The 22,064-nt window shown below is 48.4% G+C and overlaps 2 protein-coding genes across 3 annotated transcripts in view; both read right to left on the reverse strand.

Annotated features, from left to right (window-relative positions):
* LOC311307632 (segment polarity protein dishevelled homolog DVL-1-like) overlaps positions 1-9,017 on the reverse strand; it is a 40,497-nt gene extending 31,480 nt beyond the window's left edge. For both annotated transcript variants that reach the window (XM_084436463.1, XM_084436464.1), the window contains exons 1-3: positions 8,624-9,017; positions 2,607-2,676; positions 1,077-1,198 (exon numbers count right to left, since the gene is read on the reverse strand). In XM_084436463.1, coding sequence (XP_084292589.1) covers positions 1,077-1,198; positions 2,607-2,676; positions 8,624-8,793 — 362 coding nt within the window. In that variant the 5' untranslated portion in view covers positions 8,794-9,017. The remainder of the gene's footprint in view (positions 1-1,076; positions 1,199-2,606; positions 2,677-8,623) is intronic.
* Positions 9,018-10,001: 984 nt separating this feature from the next.
* On the reverse strand, positions 10,002-21,528 carry mxra8b (matrix-remodelling associated 8b). Its single transcript, XM_084461816.1, has 10 exons — positions 21,426-21,528; positions 17,185-17,214; positions 16,725-17,030; positions 16,517-16,618; positions 15,762-16,216; positions 11,917-12,076; positions 11,402-11,432; positions 11,178-11,257; positions 10,973-11,029; positions 10,002-10,521 (listed from the first exon to the last, which is right to left on the reverse strand). Exons 1-10 carry the CDS (start codon positions 21,442-21,444, stop codon positions 10,496-10,498), a joined length of 1,266 nt encoding a protein of 421 aa, XP_084317942.1. The 5' UTR covers positions 21,445-21,528; the 3' UTR covers positions 10,002-10,495.
* Between the last annotated feature and the right edge of the window lie 536 nt (positions 21,529-22,064).

Raw genomic sequence — 22,064 nt, forward strand, 5'->3', positions numbered from 1 at the left:
CGCTGGGAGTGTGTGTGTGTGTGTGTGTGTGTGTGTGTGTGTGTGTGTGTGTGTGTGTGTGGCTCTGGGAGTGTGTGAGTGTGTGTGCGACCAGACAACCACTTTAATACAGCAGCAATGAGCTAGAGTTACACACACATGCACACACACACACACACACACACACACACACACACAAAGACAAACAAACACACGCACACTCTCACATATGGTATAGTATGCACACACACACACACACACACACACACACAAAGACACACAAGCACACACACACACACACACACACACACACAAAGACACACAAGCACACACACACACACACACACACACACACTCACATACGCATACATTTGAAAACTATATTTGATTCCACAAATTATATTACAACAGCAGGGAATCAAATATAATAGGGCTCGACAATTGAAGAGCACCTAAGGATACACATGTCACCTGCTCCTCCGCACGGCTGAGCTGCCTATGACAGCCCAAACAGAACAGTATTTACCAAATTGTTTGTCTTTGCTATTTCTCATGCCAGCAATGTTCAGACCATTCCAGGTATACTTACAAGGCCTGAGTATGCAGAATTTACATCTGTACCCAAAGTTGGTTATAATTTCTAGTAACTTGGTCCATGTATAGATCGAGAACACAGCCTACAATCAAGACCTCCTTGTGACTGGTATCAACTAAAACAACATCAGGTGTATTGGGGATGCTAGCAAACACATCACAGGTGTAACACACACACACACACACACACACACACAAGATTCCTATGTGTGTTTGGCTCCTGTGTGGGATGTGTCTCTCTGAAGAGCTCTCCAAATTCACACTCAGCCCACATGGCTTAAGTTAATGTAAAAAGGTCACCCAGTGCACCACTGTTCGTGGGTGTGTGTGTGTATGTGTGTGTGTGTGTGTGTGTGTGTGTATGTGTGTGTGTGTGTGTGTGTGTGTGTGTGTGTGTGTGTGTGTGTGTGTGTGTGTACTTTGAAATCATGTGTGTAAATCATGTGTGAATCGTCCAGTCTATTTGCTGGATATAATGCAGTCGTGCGGTACAGGGTACTTACTGGAAGGAGGGGGGCCGTGAGTCCCCGATGCCCCCTGTTCTCTCCAGGGGGGGGGGCAGCTCTGGGTGGCTCTCTGTGCACTGAGACCCTCCGTCCGAGTGGGAGCTCTCTGCTAGGACCAGCTGAGAGAGAGAGAGAGAGAGAGAGAGAGAGAGAGACAGACAGAGACAGAGACAGAGAGAGAGAGAGAGAGAGAGAGAGAGAGAGAGAGAAAGTTTAAACTTTAGTTAAAAAAGCATAAAGGCTACTGGGCTGACGGGTGGGCTACTGGGCTGACGGGTGGACTGACGGGTGGGCTACTGGACTGACGGGTGGGCTACTGGACTGACGGGTGGGCTACTGGGCTGACGAGTGGGCTACTGGACTGACGAGTGGGCTACTGGGCTGACGGGTGGGTCACTGGACTGACGGGTGGGCTACTGGGCTGACGGGTGGGCTACTGGGCTGACGGGTGGGCTACTGGGCTGACGGGTGGGTTACTGTAGCACTGTACGCATGACCAGCTGGAGTCCCAGAGAGAGCACAGCCGAGCGGGGCGCTCTCTCTCGCCCGAGGCCGAACACAAAGGCTTATGTTAAAACGGTCCATGTAGGAACCGCTGCATCTCCACCGCCATAACAAGAATCAGAGAACACGCCATCGCCATAGCGGCAAACCGCTGACCAGAAGAGCCACACAAATCACAACGTTAGGACTACCGCAACACTGGCGTATTTCCTCTACCGGGCTGTGTGTGAGCGTGAAGGGGTTGGACAGTAGGTCATGTTCAGCTCACGCATGGCGTGGCTTTGTACTTCGGCGCTCTCGTGTGTCCTGGTGCTCCATGGGTGATATTTCTCTCTATATAACTGACTGGCCATGTTACACTAACATGCGTCAAGCACCATGTGCCATTTAAATCATCATAAACTCTCCTTAGATTATATATACAGTATATGGTGTGGTGTGTTACACTATCTATCTATCTATCTATCTATCTATCTATCTATCTATCTATCTATCTATACATATATACTGTACATATATACATATAGCTCCTAAAAGGAGTCTATACATAGCTCGTAGAAGGGTTCAAGGCAGGCCAGTGTTGCCTGCCATTATGCATACGTGGCCTAGTTGACCGCCTACTCACGGCCAGGCTCCCCCCTGGTAAAATGCACTCTGCGGCTCCACAGCGGAGCTAATGCAGCGTTTATTAAGAGTGCTGGAGTCGGACTGCGTGGAGGAGGAGGAGGAGGAGGAGGAGGAGGCGTGATATCATGATCTCTCCAGCTGTATTACATGTCGGTGGTGGAACGCTCCAGGTATCTTTAGCTAACGCTGAGCCAGCAGGCCAGGCCGGCAGTCAGGGGACAGGAGCCAGCCGGCCAGCAGGGGCCAGGGGATATAGGGGGTCAGGAGCCAGCAGGCCAGCGGGGGCCCGGGGCCAGGGGATATAGGGGGTCGGGGGTGTGTGTGAGGAAGAGGGGGGGGGGGGGGGGGGGGGTGCGGTGAAGCCAGAGAGACACGCCATCCATCACACTAACTCACCCAGGACACCACTCTCCCGTTGAAGCAAGGCAGCTTGGCGTTGTCGTCGGAAATCTCCTCTTTGACGACCCTGAGAGAAAGACAGGGAGGGAGAGAGGGAGGGAGGGAGAAGAGAGGGAGAGGGAGGGAGAAGGGAGGGAGAGAGGGAGGGAGGGAGAAGGGAGACAACGTCAGTTTACACATCGGTCCTACATACAATCCAGCGTTCGCTGAAGTGCTGCAGTTTCCTGCTTAAATAAGGTGGATTTTCCACTCGGTTTTCGCGCTTCCTGGAGGCCCCCTCCCTCGGTGCCTCGGCGAGAGCCGGCCTCATCCGTCATCCTTCACGGCCCTCCGGTCGCACTGAGCACCGCGGCATCATGATCACAGCGGCGCAGAACGCGGCCAAGGACAAGGACAAGGACAAGGACGTCCCCCCACCAGCGGTGTATTGGTGCAGCCTGGACGCGCACCTGCGTGTGCGGTGGTCAGTTTGCACGCGTGGTAAAGTTGCCCACGTGAGGGAGGAGTATGGGGTTCGCTACTGGATCCTCAACCGTGATCGCCATTATCAGGGAACGCCTCCGTCGGATCGGATATCCTCATCCCGACGGTGTAGACAGGGCTCCTTCCTGGTATTCACGTCTCCTTGGTCACGGTGATGACCGTATCCATTGTTAGAATAATGAGACGACCAGATCTCCCAGAATCTTAACGATGCGACAAAGACGAGGTTGGCGTGAAGAAGGGGGAGGGGCTGAGGTGACGGGGTGTCGGGGCTCCGGGGTGTTTATTAATAGGGTGATGGATGGAGTGCGTGAGCCTCTCTCAGTGTGTATGTCCTGTGCTGTAAATTCCCTACAGAAATACCTCCCAGTTACCCTTCGACCCCCCCAACCCCCCCAAGACACAGTTCAGCAGTAAGAGAGTGAACTACACCTGCTGGACTCCTCTCACATAGATCTGACCTGCCCTGGGGACAGACTGGGATGGACAGACAGACAGACAGACAGAATAGACAGACAGATGGACGGACAGACAGACAGACAGACAGACAGACAGATGGACGGACAGACAGACAGACAGACAGACAGACAGGCAGGTAGACAGACAGACAGACAGACAGACAGACAGAATAGACAGACAGACAGGTAGACAGACAGACAGGCTGACAGAATAGACAGGCAGACAGGCTGACAGACAGACAGAATAGACAGACAGATGGATGGACTGACAGACAGACGGACAGATAAACAGACAGGCAGACAGAATAGACAGACGGACAGACAGACAGACAGACAGACAGACAGACAGACGTCTCTACTGTGTGTGTATCTATCTGTCTGGACAGCAGGAGATTTGTCTACTTGTCGGTCTTTTGTTACTTTGCAACAACGGAGCAAGAATGCCTGAAACTGAATGGGAATCTATAATGTCTGCAATCGTTTGCGATCTGAACACGAGAAAAGAAAAAGAATGAGAGAGAGACAGAAAAGAGAGAGAGAGAGAGAGATAGAGAGAGAGAGAGAGAGAGAGAGAGACAGACTGAACTTGAGTCTTGAGGACGAGTATAGGAAACTCTGTGAAGATTGAACCCGGTGAGCTCTGACAGCGCTGCTCCCCCAGATTTACGACTTTTCCCCTCCAGGCCTTCTCCAGAGCAGAAGATCCTCCTCACATGACTTCCCAGCAGGCCGTGGGGGGCTAGTGTTGGGAACGCTGCCGTGGACGAGGGAGTGGTGGACACACAGAGATAACGCAACGTCTTGCGGCCGGAGCTGAACGTTACGGCCTCTGTTCCCCCTCACAGGGGAAGGGGCAGGGCAGTCTGGGGCGGGGGGGAGGGGTGGACCGGGGGGGGCGAGTCGGCTCGCTCGTAAGGTAGGAAGTGTTTGCATCCTCTCTCTCAGGTCACATGACCGGCTGTAAGGTGACTTGTGCGGATGTAGGAGTGGTGAATACAAACAAATACTGCCGATTGTCTTGAGACTCACAGAAATCACGGTTAGGATTTTTTTTTATTGATGCTTAACATGACACACTCACTACTGTACAGTATCTTGGTCCATTAGTGGTCGTGAATCTTGTTTAAGGCTTTTGGTTGATGAACCGCATCCAACGCGACTCATAGGCGACCTGTCCCTCCCTGTTAAAAGCATCAAATCCAAAGGAATCCACATTCACGTCCAGGGAAAACACACAAGGTCGTCAGAGCACAGCCTAGCTAGAACGCATCCATTCTATCTGAATGCAGGTGGGGCATGCGTTTGTTACCATGCTTTGCCATGTCCACACACACACACATACACACACACACACCAGCAGTAGCTGGGTCACGGGGTTGACGAGAGGCTCGTGCCCCGGCTCCTATCACAGTCATCCTGTCTTAAAGCTGGCAGCTTAAAAGAGCCTTAACAGATTTCACAGGATAAAGACGAGATTTAGAGGGTGATTTCCGCATATTGTACTGGCGGGCCTCGATGTGGTGGGGTATATGGCGGAGATAGGCTGGATTACAGACGTTTATTTATGCCCTGAGACACAGAGGAGAGCTAGTTAAGAGTCCAGCCCACTGACCAGTGACCAGTGACCAGAGAGCAGGAAAGGGAAATGGACGCCACAGAATTTTTGAAGATGAAGACCACAGAATTTTCTGTGATATGAATATGCCACCGTTCCTCCACATTCAGGAAGTCTGTCATCCTTAGCATTTTTTTCCTTTCTAACATTAGTGTGTCATTTAATGGAACAACCCCATGTTCATATCCTCCAGTAAGCTACACAATGACAGGAACAATCAAATATTACAAGGTTATAAGCACTAAAACCAAGTCGTAATCAACCGAGCCAGAGTAAATGCATTTCTGGGGGGGGACAAACATAAAAATCATGTGGTCTATCGTTAAATCTCGGACATAAACAGCACAGATCTAGTTGAGCATTCGAGTATGGCGAGGAGCTGCTCCCTCCTTCACAGCAGGGGGGCTACTACAGAAGACCCTGCGTTGACTGTTCATTTCCATATCAAACGCTGTCTGTAACTGCGAGCCATTTAATGCCTCTCTCCTCTGAGAAGGAGTCTTATTTTTCCCCGGCTAATTCCCCCGGTCTCTCCTCGCTGTCTGTATCTGCGCCGTGCGCCACGGTAGCCTTGGCTACGGCACCTCAAAGCGCGTCTCTCTTTCTGTCCGTCTTTGTCTGGTTCGCTGCCGTATACTGAGCCAATAGAATCTCCCGGGTTTGGTTCTATATCAGGGCTGATCGCCCTTCCTTCCTGAGACGTATAGATACGGCAGAGCGAACCAAAACAACCCGACAAAGACACTGATTTCCATCTCACAAGATGTTATCAACATACAGCAACATTGGTGACGCACTGTACACAACAACCTTCATTCAAACATGGCCGCCAGTCACACTGGGGTCCATGTCACGGCCAGCAGCCCCACCAGGCCACGGCTCCGCGTCCAAGTCCACCTTTAAAAGAACAAACACGCCGTGTATTTGTTTCTGTAATCTGCCTGTCGATCACCTGAGGCCCTGGGTCCCGCGGCCTGCCGTGGGCCTGCGCTGGGAAGGGAAGCAGACAGGCACCGCTATGGACGCCCCCCACCGCACAGCAGAGCTGAACCTGCTGTCCTACCGGTAAAAAAAAAAAAAAAATCTCCCCCCACAAGGTCAGAGACTGCTGGGAATGTACAGTATGACGTCTCTCCCTGCTGCCGTTCCCCTCTCACAGCGGTGTTACTAAGCCACGTCCACGCTGAATCACAGGGACAGGCTTGCTACGGGAATCATCTGGACATCAGATAAATAAAGTACTCGGTCACATCCACTGAGGTCTCGGGGCCAACGGCAACAATATGACTAACTTGAAAAAGGGCAAGAGAGAGAAAGAGAGACAGAGTGTGTGTGTGTGTGTGTGTGTGTGTGTGTGTGTGTGTGTGTGTGTGTGTGTGTGTGTGTGTGTGTGTGTGTGTGTGTGTGTGTGTGTTAGTTGTGTGTGATTCCAATATTAATGTTGGCCTTCGTAAGTGAGACAGAATCTGTCACCTCCACAGGAGCCTAATACAGGCTGACCTCTAACCCAGAACCGTTGGGAGGTGTCTATCCTGCCTGCAGGTGTGGGGGGAGCAGGCGGAGAAAAGGGGGTCAGACACTCATTATTAACACGACCACAACAACACTCTATTACCATCTCCATAGAGCTGTCTGCATGGGGAGAGAGAGAGAGAGAGAGAGAGAGAGAGAGAGAGAGAGAGAGAGAGAGAGGTGAGTGATGACACTGAAAGTCACAGACTGCGGGAAATGCATACAAGCCGTCTAAGGACAAAAAAATTATTAACAAATTCCAGGCTATTTATATATAATGCAGATAGGTATGCATGTATGTGCCTGTGCATGTATGTATGAGAGGGAAAGAGAGAGAGAGAGAGAGAGAGTTATAAGAATAAGTTTTATTTGCACCAGCTCAATATTCCTATCATCATTTACATAATAACAATATGGTCATGTAGTCAGTACAGTATTTCATATTCCCATGGACTGACAGATTTCTCTTCAATAAACGTCATCCCTGATTAGCCTATAATAACGAGTGGTGTCCAGCGGTCTGAGCGATGATTTAAATGTCAATTTGTCCAAAGTGATTCTCGATCAATAAAAAGAACAACCCATAGGTCAGCTAGCCTATGGCAGGCTAGGCTACTCTACAGCCTTCTGGTTTCCTCTGTCCATTCACAGGACAATAGCGGAGCTGTGAAAGCACATTTGTAAACAAAATGTCCTTTATTTGTCCAATTAAATATAGGCTACAAACGATCATTCTGGACGTTGGGCGATTGTTCAGACTAACTGGACATAATGTCAAGATCACGAAATGCTCTCGCAGTTTGCCAGCTCTCGGCAGGCCGTCGGTCCGCGGTGCTCCGGTGCTCTCAGGGAGCGCCTGTCTCCCGGGCAGCCATGTTTCTACTCGGGCTGTTTCAGCTGAGCCGCGGCCTGCAGTCGCAAGGAGACGGCAAGCAACCGACAACAATCCAGCAACGGACAGTGGATTGGATAGTCCCTGTGACACCACTGTGATTATATTGTAATAACACCACTGTGATTATATTGTAATAACATAATACCATAATATTATCATGAGGATAGATATCCGATCTACCTTTGTGTGTGTGTGTGTGTGTGTGTGTGTGTGTGTGTGTGTGTGTGTGTGTGTGTGTGTGCGTGCGTGTGTGTGTGTGTGTGTGTGTGTGTGTGTGTGTGTGTGTGTGCGCGCGCGCGTGCCTGTGCGAGTAAAGAGAGAGATGCAGCTTCCCTGCTGTGACAATTCAATCCAACTGAGTAGAAAGCCTATTGGATCGATTATTATGCTTCTATCAAATCTAACATGCTTAACATGTAGCCTATATTTGTCAACATTTTGCAATTATGTAGCATAAATGGGCTTAAACAAAACGTAAGCAATGCCGTGACTGTGATTCATCCGTAAGCATTGTCCATTTCTTTACATGTAAACAATTTTCTTCAGATGAAAAAGATCATTTCCATTTCATTGTTACCTCAAAGAACTCGTGAAAGGCGTATGTAAAACCTTCCCGACAAGCATCAATTGCTGATCGATTCTGAACTTGTAGCCTACGCCACAAATATGTGGACGCTTTGTCATCGTATCATGTTAAGAATGTTACATGACATCCTGCCACAGGCTACATTTGACGTACTGTGTTGAATAGAATAGGCGACCAAGCAGCTCCAACGGGAGAGAACGGTGAAGGGATGTTGATGTCACAGTCTGAACTTCAAAGAATTCGGTACCGTACCCCAATGCGCACTACATACAATGAACAGGTGCCAAGCATGAGATCAGGCATGACACACTTCTGCCTGCATGTTACAATGTTACGATCTGTGTTGTTTCATAAAGACACACGCTACGATATCAGTTTTGCTAACCACATTAGGGTTGGGCAACATTTATCACAAAAAATAACAACACTGCAAGCAGAAAACGCATCCGTATAGTGGCCACTTACCCAAAATCCTGGTCCATGGATTTGAAGAAGAATTTGTAGCTATTGACTGGACGATTGTTGAGGACATTTTTGAAATCGGCTAAAGTTACTTTTTCAGGAGGAACGGATAGTTTGACTAAATAAGGAGTCTCCTCCTCGTCAATGTGGTATATTATCTTAGTCTCCGCCATGAGAGTAAGGGTAGGACAATCATTGACACAGAAAGGAACAAGGGTTGCAGCGCAATAATAAATATGTTATTAACTATCTACGAAATGAGATTACAGTTACCGTGACAACATTAATAAATATAACTGTATACCTCACGTTGGAAAATAAATAACCTGGCATTTGGTAAATTGAGCAAAAATCCAGGCATAATCGCGTTATAAGTGACTGTATTCCTGCTCCAATGTGTCTCGCTACGGTGGCTCTCTCGGCACTAAAACAGGAAGGGACGGTCCACATCCTTGCGATATTGAGTTTGGAATACTGTATTTCTATTTTCCTAGTAATTTGTTGGACAGTGCTGTCATCTAGTGGTGTGATGGGGCTATAGCCTACTAATTATGGGATGTGACAGTGACACACAAAAGATTATTAGGGGCAGATGACAAAATTGATCTAATGACCTCTTAGTGGATGATTTTCTTAGAAAAAATAGTAGACCCCCCCCCCTCACATAGGCCTACACACACCATGGAGGTATAATATAACGACACACACACACACAGACACATACACACACACCACACACACAAACTCCTCCCTCCAAGAAGACAAGTTGTGGGCTGCAGTGAAATGCAGTGGCGCCAGCAGGTGGGGGTGTGGTACTTCTTGAGAGCCCCTAGGAAGTTAGGAGTTCTGAAAACAAAACACCACCCCAACTTTCTGGAGTGCTTCATGCTGACAGCCTCTGATGTTATACTTGCATTCTCCCAATATTAGTGTGGTTTGGTGTTGATGAGGTGATTATAAAATCAAACTCGGTTATAAAAGAGACTATAGATTGTACTATTTTTATGTAGAGACATTCGTCTCAGCTGGGCTATTTGAGTGAGTCAAAGACCCCAAACTAGGCCAACAGGAAACTCAACATTTGCTTCGCAGTTTGTTTGTTTTTTGACTGCACAATAGCAGTGAGGAAAATTTAGTTACTGTGTAGGCCTACATTACACAAATAAACACTCATATATATAGGAATACAGACATATAAACAGAAGAGTACATTTCCCAAAAAACACACAAGTCTGGACTTTATTCCATTCAAGGCTTTATTTCCTGAGTTGATTTAGCCTTTATACATGATCCATGGTCAATTAGTTCTAAATTCAAGAAAAATATCAATTAACAATACATGGTGAATGTCATTTTTTCATTACAGCAAGGTTTGTGCAAAATGTAAATAGTTCAATAAACATACTCAATAGGGCTGTGAGCTTGCTGAGCTCTGAATTCCATACACTGAAAATTACAGTTTTACAACATATTTTTATAAACAAGTCATGCATTCTGATAATAAAACAAACTTTCAACACTGAAAGGAAGTCATACAGTGATAGAGATGTTGTATTACATAGCGGGCATGGAAGTACATTATTTGTATTGTGTGACAGAATACACCTGACATTACCTCAACATATGCCTGTTTAAAGCAGTCCAGAAGCAGTCAAATACATTTTGAATTAACAGCAGATCGGAATACATACTACACTGTCTACCCGGAGACCAAAATAGATTTAAAAAGTCAAAACATAAAAGCGGGGTGACAGAGTATCTAGTGTCTTCAAATTCTCCTTCCTGGTGTCCATCGTTCTTCTCCACTTCCTGTGTACCTGCCCTGGCTTTCTGTCTACCTGCCCTGGACCAGCCAGCGGCATCCCAGCACTGAGCTCACTTCCACAACTTTCCATCCACGTCTAGAGAGAGAGAGAGAGAGAGAGAGAGAGAGAGAGAGAGGGAGGGAGAGGGAGAGAGAGGTATGGTAAATGGACTGCACTTATATAGCGATTTTATCCAAAGTGCTTTACAATGGCCTCTCATTCACCCTTTCACACACACATTCACACACCAATGGTGGCAGCTGCCATGCAAGGTGTCCTGCTCATTGGGAGCAATTTGGGGTTCAGTGTCTTTGCCCAAAGACACTTCGACATGTAGACAGGAGGAGCTGGAATTCGAACCGCCGACCCTACGATCATTGGACAACCTGCTAGCCTACCTCCTGAGCCACCCCAATAGTAGTAGTAGTCCCGGTAGTAGAATGGACAAAACAAACAGAATCACAAGCTGCAGTATTTGAATGGACATCACTATTCTGTAAGTCATTCATGGACGACTCTAGAACCTCTTCATGCCACACAGACAAACCTTTATTGCAGTCTCTGGACATATCAGCTCTCTCCTTCAGTAGGTTATTTTTGTACTCTGTGGAAAGCGAGATGAAAACGGTCGGTCAACACATCTGGACAAGTCATAACAACCACAGCATGATCCTGTGTAGTGGTACTCTTGAAGCTGTGTGTGAAGCTGCAGTACGAGGCCTTTGCTCCAGAAGCACTGGGCCCTATTGTACCTGAATTCAGATGCGCCTGGTTGCAGGTCTTCAGCTCGGTGGTTTGCAGCGATATGTCACCGCCTCTGGTCACCTGACCCCTGTTCAGCGGTGAAGGACGGGAGATGTTAAGTGGTTGAGCTCACAGTAAGTCATGCTTATTCTCTGGGCAGTGGTGAGTGATGTTGAGATGATGAACTAGTGGCTAGTGTGAACCGTCAATCATGAACAGAGCTGTTTCTCACCGTTCAGATCTGTGCATGTCATACTCCAGCCCTGGAATAACACAGAAATACACATTTCAACATTTAAATATTATACATATATACATATATACATATATATATATATATATATAATATATATATATATATTTATATATATATATATATATATATATATATATATATATCCAAGTGATTCAAATATGAAATGATTAACCACATTGCATGGGTAAGTTCATTACATGTATAGGTGACTGCACCCTGCCCCAACCAACGCCAACTAACTCAACTTGCCTGAGGAAATAAAGGTAAAAAAAAAACAAAAAAACTCCCAACACCCAACATTCTAAAGTTGGCAGTTTCTTTGTTAGAATGTTGGAAGTTCAGCTTAAAATTCAGCTGCAAAGTCCATCCCACCGACACCAACAGTCACCAACAAACATGGCCCACCAATCCAACGCTGGTGTTGGTTGGCGTTGGTCGGGGCAGTGTGCAGACACCTTATTAGAGACGCGACGGACACTCACACACTGTACCTCTCTTTCTGTGTCGTCGGGTGAGCACTATCACGGCAGTGACGATGAAGGCCAGCAGTAGGAAGGTTGCCAGGATGTAGCCGAGCTGCTGGAAGAAGTGGCCCCGGTGTTCTGGGAGGATGACGTTCACCACCCGAGGTCTGTCCACCATGACCTCCTTCTTCTCCACCTCATCGTGACCTGGAAGTAGATATAGGTCACTCAATGACATCACTGGTCCAATAGCACTTCTCTATCCACATGGGGTAGAATCAGAATGAGAATCAAGTTTATTTAGCCAGGTAGGTTTTCACACATAGGAGGAATTGGACTGTAGATGTAACACTACATAGACAACAATAGACAAGGTGCAAGGACAAGACAGGACAGTGCAAATGACAGGACAGTGCAAGGGAAGAAAACGGTCCCGTAGGTAACCTTGTGCACAAAGCTGTTACACTCAAGAGGAATAAAAGTCTCATAACATGTTGAAATACTACCCTTTATTATTACACAGGATTTATTAAAGCACTATGTCAAGAACAGTTTATCCAATGTCCTGCCCCTATTTCTTTTTTATGTTTCTTCTCTGAGAGGCAGCAATGGAGGAAGGGAGAGAGGGAGGGGAAGAGAGAGGGGGAGAGAGAGGGGGAGAGAGGGAGGGACCGAGGGAGGGAGAGAGGGAAGGGGAGAGAGGGAGACAGAGGGAGGAAGAGAGGGAGGGAGAGAGAGAGGGAGATAGAGAGGGGGAGAGAGGGAGAGAGAGGGAGAGAGAGAGAGGGAGGGACAGAGGGAGGGAGAGAGGGAAGGGGAGAGAGGGAGACAGAGGGAGGAAGAGAGGGAGGAAGAGAGGGAGGGAGGGAGAGAGAGACAGAGAGAGGGAGGAGCAGGGGTTTAATGACATTGGTAATAACTTCCAGACCTGATGACATGCAGCTGCTAGTTTGTTTTTTCTCCTGGTAGAGGAGAAGGGAGGAAGGGAGCGGAGCGGCGAAGAGGGGCGGAGCTCTATGTGGTCAGCCTGCCTGACTCAAGAACATTTCCACTTATTTACTTCTTTCATAAACACAGAAGTCCACAGAACACAGACGTTTTTTTTTGCACATCTGGAAAATGAATCCCTGACGCCCTGTCTGTCTGTCTCTGAACTCTTCCAGTCGGATCGCCCTTCTGCAATACTCTCCGAGACAAACATGGTTTCTGCCAGCTCCCTAGCTATGAAAACAACGACTGGCTGGAGAAAGAGAGAGGGATTAGCGAAATGCAGGGGTAATAAAACACCAGCAATTACAGATAAGCACACTTGGCACGCAACGACTTCATTAGCTCCCTCCTCCCTCTCCTGAGAGAGACCCAGGTGCTTTGCCACCGACTGGGACTGGCTAAATCCTTTACGCCATAATAGATACCTACACTGTACACCCCTCTGTCAACACTGGAGGGGATACCCTACCCAACCCTTCAATCTGCCCGGGGTCTTAACACACTTTTGCACACCTGGCAAGAGCAACCTCAAATGATGATCATTATCTACTTGGCGGAGGCCTGTTTTAACGCTGAGGAGGATGCTTCCACGCCCCGACCCCAGCACCCGTAAAACCACAGCTCTGGCTTCCATTAGAACAGAACACATGAGCTGGGCTCAGACCACTCCCAGCCCGACCCAACCAACTCAACTCACTCCTGGGATAATCAAGTGTACAGTAATTGGCGACCGAGTGAGTAATTATCACCTGTCAATGTTGACTGTACTTAATATACATGAAAGTGCAATGTCATGTCCAAGGTGGCTGCCACTAGAGAGCGGTTAGAGACGGCCGGGGTTCCCAGCTGGCGCCCATTTCCATTCCCTTGATGGATGAGACGGGAGCGTCCGTGTTCGGCGCTGTCTGGCGCGCCGTGCGGCCGTTACGCTGGGCGGTTTTAGCGCGGCTGGATGGGATTAATTTGCAAACCGGTGAGCTGACAGAAAGCATCTTCATCTCCCCCGGGGAAATGACCGTTTCTGCTCAACTCTTTTTTACTCTGTCGATGACTTATTCAGGCCGTCCAGTTACACAGAAACACCTGAGGCTGCGGCTGAGACTGGCCATGAATGATTACAGCGTTACGGTAAAAGGCTCTAATGGCTTGTGTAAATTGCGGCTGATTGTCGAGGTCTGTTCGGCGCGGATAAGACCTGTCTGCATCTAACAGAGAAAACGGGGCCAGCGAATGGAGGTCAGCAGAACTCCTAGCAGAGATAAACTGGAGAACTGGGACAGGACGGCATAGATCCAGGTGGAAACAGGGAAAGCTTAAAAAATGTAGCACATACCAGTGCTCCGCCCCCCCGGCCCTGTCTCCACCCTCACCCACTGCTCTCTTTCATGTCAGAGCAGGCCCAGATGCTGAACAGATGTAGCACACTTCCTCTGTCTGCCGATAAACAAGCCTCTGAACCAAAGAGACCAGGAGAAAGCAGAGGAGAGACCAGTGTGTGGGGACAGACAGTTACATATACAGTCTAGTGACGCTGACGGATGACAGTCTGGAAAAACAGACGCGCAAAACGAGACACGAAAATATCCTGACTATAGCAGCCGTGCATTCCCTAACCTCCTGCCTTATTGGCTCAGTCAGCAGAGGCAAACTGTCCGCCTGCTGGAAACTGCGGGAAAAAATGTAAAATTATCTCCAAGAAAATGAGAGCACTTCCTTTCAGGCTCATTAGCGCCCATTTTGTCTGTCAGAAGCAGCCATGATCCAAAACACACTCTTTCTTCTGACTTATATTCAGCACCCAAACTATCTTAGCTACAACTTTTTTTCTTTCTTTCTTTCTCTTTCTTTCTTTCTTTCTTTCTTTCTTTCTTTCTTTCTTTCTTTCTTTCTTTATTCCCTTTCTTTCTTTCTTTCTTCCCTCCTGATCTCCTCCCTATGCTGAGACGTCAGCGATAACGTTGAGGGAGGATCTGGTGACATGAAGCCTTGATTTAACTGACCAGAAATGCCTATAAATATGAACCATATATATAAACCATTAATATGAACTATAAATATGAACCATAAATATGAACCATACGTATGAACCATAAATATGAACTATAAATATGAACTATAAATATGAACCATATATATGAACCATTAATATAAACTATAAATATGAACCATAAATATGAACCATACGTATGAACCATATATATGAACTATAAATATGAACTATAAATATGAACCATATATATGAACCATTAATATGAACCATAAATATGAACCATGAATCCCGACAGCCCAGGAATGATGTTCTCACACAGCCTCTCAGAAGATGCTCAAAACAGAGAGAGATTTCCGTTCACTAAGAGAGAACAGCAGACGGTTTCCCAGGACAGAAACGGTTAACCTACAGTAGATACAGTATTAGTTTCGCCAAGCCAGACTTTGGAGATCTCCGCTTTCCAAAGTCTGGAAACAATGTTGTCCTCCCTAAAATTATGTCCTCCCTAAAGACGTTGGATTGGTTCTGCAATGCAGGTTTTTTTCAATCTCTCAATCAATTGTTTCCACCCACTTTTAGCGACAAAACCTGGACGAATGTCCTCAGTCTCTAGTTGAGCGCAGCGTCTAGAGACTGACTCAAACCTGGACGAATGTCTTTAGCCTGGACGAATGTCCTCAGTCTCTAGTTGAGAATGTTAAACTGACTTGAGTCTTATGCAGTATTGTAACTTAATCTAATGTACTGTGAAAACATCAGTATACTGTATGTACTGTATGTATGTGTGTGTGTGTGTGTAGAGCATCTTACCTTTTTTGGGCTCATCATTGGGGAGTGTGCGGGGGGCCACGGGGATGACGGGGGGTGACCCCGGGGTCAGGGGCGGCCCCACGGGGGTCAGGGGCGGCTCCACCGGGGTCAGGGGCGGCTCCACGGGGGTCAGGGGCGGCCCCACGGTCAGCCTGAACATGCGTCTCTCGTGCAGGCCGCAGTAGTGGTGGTGCAGGTGGCAGGAGTACAGGCCCCTGTCCAGCGGCCGCAGGTCGGCGATGGTCAGGGAGAAATCCCCCACGGAGAAGGCGTCCTCCGCCACGCTCATCTTGCTCCGGGGGAACAGGGGCCCGTACTCGCGCTTCTCCCCCGACGCGTAAAGGTCCACCAGGCGGTCGGCGCCGTCGGGCCGCACCCCGGGGGGCTGGAAGTCCCAGTGGGCCACCTGCTGCTGGTCCTCCTGGAGCCCCTCCCTCCACAGGGCGCGGCGGTTCACGCAGGGCAGCGCCACTGAGCTGCCCAGCAGCACCACGAACACAGACTTCTCCCCGTCCCAGAAACGCCTCTCCTTGCGGGCTGCGGAGGTCAGGGAGGCACATGGGACAGCGTCACCGGCCGAGGAACACAGACTACATCACTACTAATGGAGGAGGGTGCTGGTTGGGTTGGGAGGGGAAGGTAGGCTGAGAGCGCTACAGGAAATGGGGGGGCTTTGGGGAGCGAATATTGGCTGGACACCGGGACTCACGCACAAAGGCGGTTTTGTTTGTCCCTTACACACATTTCGCACATCTGTCCTCTGAGACGGGCCAAAAATACTACGGCGCCCAACAAGAGCAGTTTGAAATGGGGAGTAGAGAGGGTAGGAAGGCACACCTGACTTGGTGACGTTGAGCTGTATTTTGATGGACTGGTGGATCTGGCAGTAGTGGTGATGCAGGTTGCACGTGTAAACACCTCGGTCCATCGATCCCACGTCTGAGGGGCGAAACAACCGACATGGGGATAACATTCACACAACGTCAGATACAAACCCGATACGGAGGTCAGAGGTTAGACAGGGATGTGGAGGAGGGGGTCTTACTGTTGATGACCAGGGAGAAGTTGCCGTCGCTGAAGGCCGAGCCGGGGATGGTGACGCGGCCCTTGTTGAAGCTGTTGTAGACCCTCTCGCCGCCACCGGGAGACATGTCCAGGATACGTTCCACCGAGTACTCGGGCGTGGAGCGGACCAGGTCCCAGTGGACCACGCGCTGGCGGTCCTTCAGGCGGTCGCGTGTCCAGACCATGCGCGGGCTATGACAGGGCAGCACGGCCCGTGAGCCCGCGGGCAGCGTCAGGTTCTTAGCCTCCACCACCACCCCGAGCCTGCTGCTGGTCTGGGCCCACGCTGGTACCACACACACACACACACACACACACACGCACACACACACATACACAGAGGGGGGGACGAAACAGCATTCAGGGAGTATCTAGGACAGAACAGTTATCCATTGTGAGAAAATATTTGAAATGTGCAGTAAAAGAAGCATGTTTCTTACCAGAGGACCACAGCCAGGCAGCCAGAAGGACTGAAACACAAACAAGCACACATGAATGTGCTGCTGACTATCAGACTGGTGGTGATAGCAGTGACTGTTACGATGAGTCATAGTAGTATCCCCCCAAAATGTCCCTCTATCTTTTCATCTCCAAATATACATTAGTATTTAGAATCGTACCGCAAATCAAAGAGGTAGAGATTCAAGGAGAATATATGTGTATTATGACTGTATATCTGAGTCCAGGGAGGTTGGCCCAGTCCTGAACTGACCTCAGTGTTGACACTTGGAGTAAACAACGCTGTTGATAGTCCAGCTGTTTCTCTCACCGGCCACAGAGAGACCACATGGAGAGAGGAGAGAGGAGAAGAGAGACCACATGGACAGAGGAGAGAGGAAAAGAGAGACCACATGGACAAAGGAGAGAGGAAAAGAGAGACCACATGGACAGAGGAGAAGAGAGACCACATGGAGAGAGGAGAGAGGAGAAGAGAGACCACATGGACAGAGGAGAGATGAGAAGAGAGACCACATGGACAAAGGAGAGAGGAGAAGAGAGACCACATGGACAGAGGAGAGAGGAGAAGAGAGACCACATGGACAGAGGAGATAGGAGAAGAGAGACCACATGGACAGAGGAGAGATGAGAAGAGAGACCACATGGACAGAGGAGAGAGTAGAAGAGAGGCCCGTGGAAAGATGTGGAGAAAAAAGAAAATACAAAAACAGGACCACGGAAGAGGAACAGATACTGAACATAACGCAGTCCGCCTGCCTAACGTGATCCGCTAGCCGCTGTTTTCAGACGCTCTGTTCTCCAGAGGACGGGGGACCTGCAGCGAGTAGTCGGCTAGTTCCAACCCAGATTTTCCCTGAGTGCTCTCCCGTCTGCTGTTTACCTAAGGGCCAGGAGAGAGGCACAGGGCCCAGGCACACACAGAGTCCATTCACCCTCCCCCCCCACCGAGCCCCTGGTTCTGACCCGGGGGAGTGGGCCCCCACCGAGCCCCTGGTTCTGACCCGGGGGAGTGGGCCCCCACCGAGCCCCTGGTTCTGACCCGGGGGAGTGGGCCCAAACCGAGCCCCTGGTTCTGACCCGGGGGAGTGGGCCCCCACCGAGCCCCTGGTTCTGACCCGGGGGAGTGGGCCCCCACCGAGCCCCTGGTTCTGACCCGGGGGAGTGGGCACGGACCGGCCCCGCGGAGGAGGCCTGGCACGACTGAGACGCTCATAAACCAATGTTTGATATTTGTTTTGCTTCATATGAACACGCATAAGCAGAGGCCAGATGTGGGTGTGATACAGGAATCCAAGCAGAATGGGCATCGCTCCCAGTGGAGTTTACCTAAGCCCTACAGCCCTGGGCTAGAGCTGACATTTCTCCAGGAAAGCCAGGTGTTTTGGTGATCTCTCTTTCTCAGTCATGCTCCGTCGGCTCGTCTGTTAGCAGGTCCAGCTCACGCGTAAACGTGGTGTGTATTAGTTGGAAGGGCTCGTGCAGTAGTAGTCATCCTCCATCTTGCATTCCGCCGCCGTCGTGTCTCGGTTTCATACTGACTCACCGGTGTGTTTTGGGCTGACAATTTAAAAACTGAGAAAAACAGCAATATGATGAACATAGGCTGAGGAAATGACACATCTATGATCAATAGAAGCTTCTGCGTGCCTGCATGCCTGCTCATCTGCTGACACAGCCCATCTGACACAGCGCAGCCGAGCCCGCGCTGGAAAACTGTGGCGGGAAATGGAACGGGGAGAGGATCAGCTATTCTGTCCCAACAAAAAACAAAAGTGTCCCATAGCCTGTAATTTTCTCCCCCTGTCTCCCATGCAGACTTACTCTCAGACACAGTCTGCCTCAGGAGGCTGAATTAGGACTGAGGATTTAACGACCTGCTAGTGAATTATCCTGAAACCAGGCTATGAAATCACATGGATCAGTAATTTAACTTCTGTAACATGTACTGTATGTAATGTAACTGATTGTAAGTCACTCACCCCCTCACTAACTAAGCCACACTATCCTTAAAGCAGCAATAATCGATTTTCTACTGCTAGAAGGCAGTAGAGAGGCTTGTTTACAAACGAATGGCCTAAAACGTATATGTACATATACTGTATTATGCTGGAATAACAACACTGGTAGGAGGGAGTCATTATAGTTGGATGCTATTGGGGCACTATGGCTCAATGAAACAATCTGATGCCAGGTGGTTTTAATTAGTTTTGACAAAATGTGAAGAAAAAAAATCTTGTTATTGCAGCTTTAAGATGCTAGTTTCACGTTCATGAAAGCTGAAACTAGATGCCTTGGTTTGTTTGGGCCATTTCAGGAGGATGGTCTCCCAACACCTACGTACCTGAAGAAAGTATTGTTTTGAGCCCACTTGTCACATGCATCATGTTTTCTTGTTTGTTTATTATTCATTTACTTTTGTATTTATTTTATTCAGTGTACAATATCTAACTCTGTATCTCTGTCTCTATCTCAGTTTCTGTATCTCCATTTTGCTCAATCACCATCAGCCTGACAGCGTTCATATTTGGCACGGGTACCGGCAGGGGTCCTGAGCAAATGATGACAGGGCCCAATTTATTAATTAGGTAATTAGGGCCGATTAAACGGCCAATTACTGATAGCACGATGCATTACCCACAGCAGCCAGTGGGTGGGACGCAATGTGCGCTCACAAACAAGCATGGGCACACAGAGAAAGAGCTATTACGCACGCACGCACGCACGCACGCACACACGCACACACACACACACAGCATGCCACGACGGCACAGGTTGCATCAGGCTGAAACATTAGCAGTTTAAGAAGAGCCACGTTTAGCAGTCCTATGGCGCAGCGAACGGGCAAAGCCCAGAATCAGATATTTAAATGAGGTCATTAGGGCTGACTAAATGTCCAATTAGTGACTGTGTGCTCCAACGGGTATCAGAACTAGAAACTCTGCCAAGATGCTGATTCAGCTAAACGCACAAGAGGACATTCAGACGCTCTTTGCTCAAGAAGCACATCCTGTCTCGGATAACCTCTGTTGACACTTCTGTCTGGAATCAGAACACAGCGCTCAGGCCTGAATCAGAACACAACGCTCAGGCCTGAATCAGAACAGAGCGCTCAGGCCTGAATCAGAACACAACGCTCAGGCCTGAATCAGAACACAGCGCTCAGGCCTGAATCAGAACACAACGCTCAGGCCTGAATCAGAACACAGCGCTCAGGCCTGAATCAGAACACAACGCTCAGGCCTGAATCAGAACACAACGCTCAGGCCTGAATCAGAACACAGCGCTCAGGCCTGAATCAGAACACAGCGCTCAGGCCTCAGGCTGTGCTGTATTTACAGTGCTGGGCTCGTCCCAGTCTCAACCCCTCAGGGGTCATGGGTGCTGCTGTTATCGAGCCAAGCTGGTCTCCATTCCAACCATCTGCTGCATGTCCTGACGGCAGCATGGCCACAAGGAGAAAAAGACGAGAGGCTAATTATGACAAAAGACCTTCACATTTTCACCTCAACTTCAAGAAGCACTATTCCTAATCAAGACAAGTTCCTGACTAGCCAGCACAAACATGTTGCTGTATGACTTGTGTTGGAGTGGTACAGTACTCCCCACCTCCTCATCACGCTGACTAAACAGCTCACTGATGGTGAAAGACTCGTTACTGACACAGTATAACGACGAGCTGCTGGGTTTGTGCTGACTCACACATCCACACTGACCGCAGTTAACTCAAAACACATTGGGCTCAAGCAATAAAACACACACACACACACTCTTGCACGCGCGCGCACACACGCATACTCTTACACAAACACACACACTCTCTCTCTCTCTCTCTCTCTCACACACACACACACACACACACACACATACACAAACACACTCTCACACACACGCATACACACTATCACAAGAGACATGATGCATAGGCCAATGTTTCTTGTAAACAATGAAGCAAAAAGATGTTTCAGCATTTCCCATTTGATTTCTACACACACACAAAGGAGCCAAAAGTAGGTCAAACTATTGTTTCCATACTCCAAATAATAATGCCCCTCACCATACAGTAAGAATACTGTAGGTCTATAGATAACCTATTTAAAGGCCACATGTAATTGTCTGTCATTGCCTACTTTGGTAGTCGTTTTCTGTAGCCCATGAATCGATCCCATTGTTATGGATGCAAGAATAGTCAGAATCTTTTGATGAAGAAAAAAGTTAAACTTACACTGAAGTAGCAGAAACATGCCTCTGCGGCTCTTTGACAAGTCAGACAATGATTTGAGGAATTAAGCTAGTTATAGCGTGGCGTGCACTTCAATGGATACAAAGAACACCTGAAGAAAGTTCATCCGCTAACAACAACACCTCGAAGACATCTCTCTGGAGTCTGAACCTTGGATGGTCTCAGCGAAGGGCTATGCTCCGCCTCCGCCTGTCTGAAACTCTACCCGGGCCTGGCACGCTTTTCCAGCAAAAAATAAACAGACGGCAGGGCGCGATAACAGCATTTTTGTTCAAATTATCCAGACAGCATGTCATGTTTAAGGTCTAATCTATTTTATTTTTAAGGATAGCCTGGCAGAGAAACTACAATAATTTAAATACCATTGACCCCTGATTCTAGCATTCGAGGAGACCTAATTAGTGCTCATCAAATGTTTAAATCATGGTTTAAATACCCAATTCCAGTGTGCATGAATGGTAGCACATGTCCGGCATCTGCGGGTTCCTTAATCCTGCTCAATAGGCCTACGGTACATAAACAAATATCAATTATAAAACTGAGTGGAAATAAATCCTAGCTTCAGAGTATGCCACAAAGATGAAAATGTGTGTGATGCTGCCATCCATCGACTTAATACCT

The sequence above is a fragment of the Borostomias antarcticus genome (assembly GCF_949987555.1).
Source record: "Borostomias antarcticus genome assembly, chromosome: 3".
NCBI lineage: Eukaryota > Metazoa > Chordata > Actinopteri > Stomiiformes > Stomiidae > Borostomias > Borostomias antarcticus.

What these genes read in the sequence shown, in the direction of transcription:
- mxra8b (XM_084461816.1), bottom strand. An exon ending in CCGACGACACAGAAAGAGAG is followed by an intron (nt 11,433 to 11,916) that starts GTACAGTGTGTG and finishes GTGTTATTCCAG; the next exon opens with GGCTGGAGTATGACATGCAC. An exon ending in GTCCAGAGACTGCAATAAAG is followed by an intron (nt 10,522 to 10,972) that starts GTTTGTCTGTGT and finishes CTCTCTCTCTAG; the next exon opens with ACGTGGATGGAAAGTTGTGG.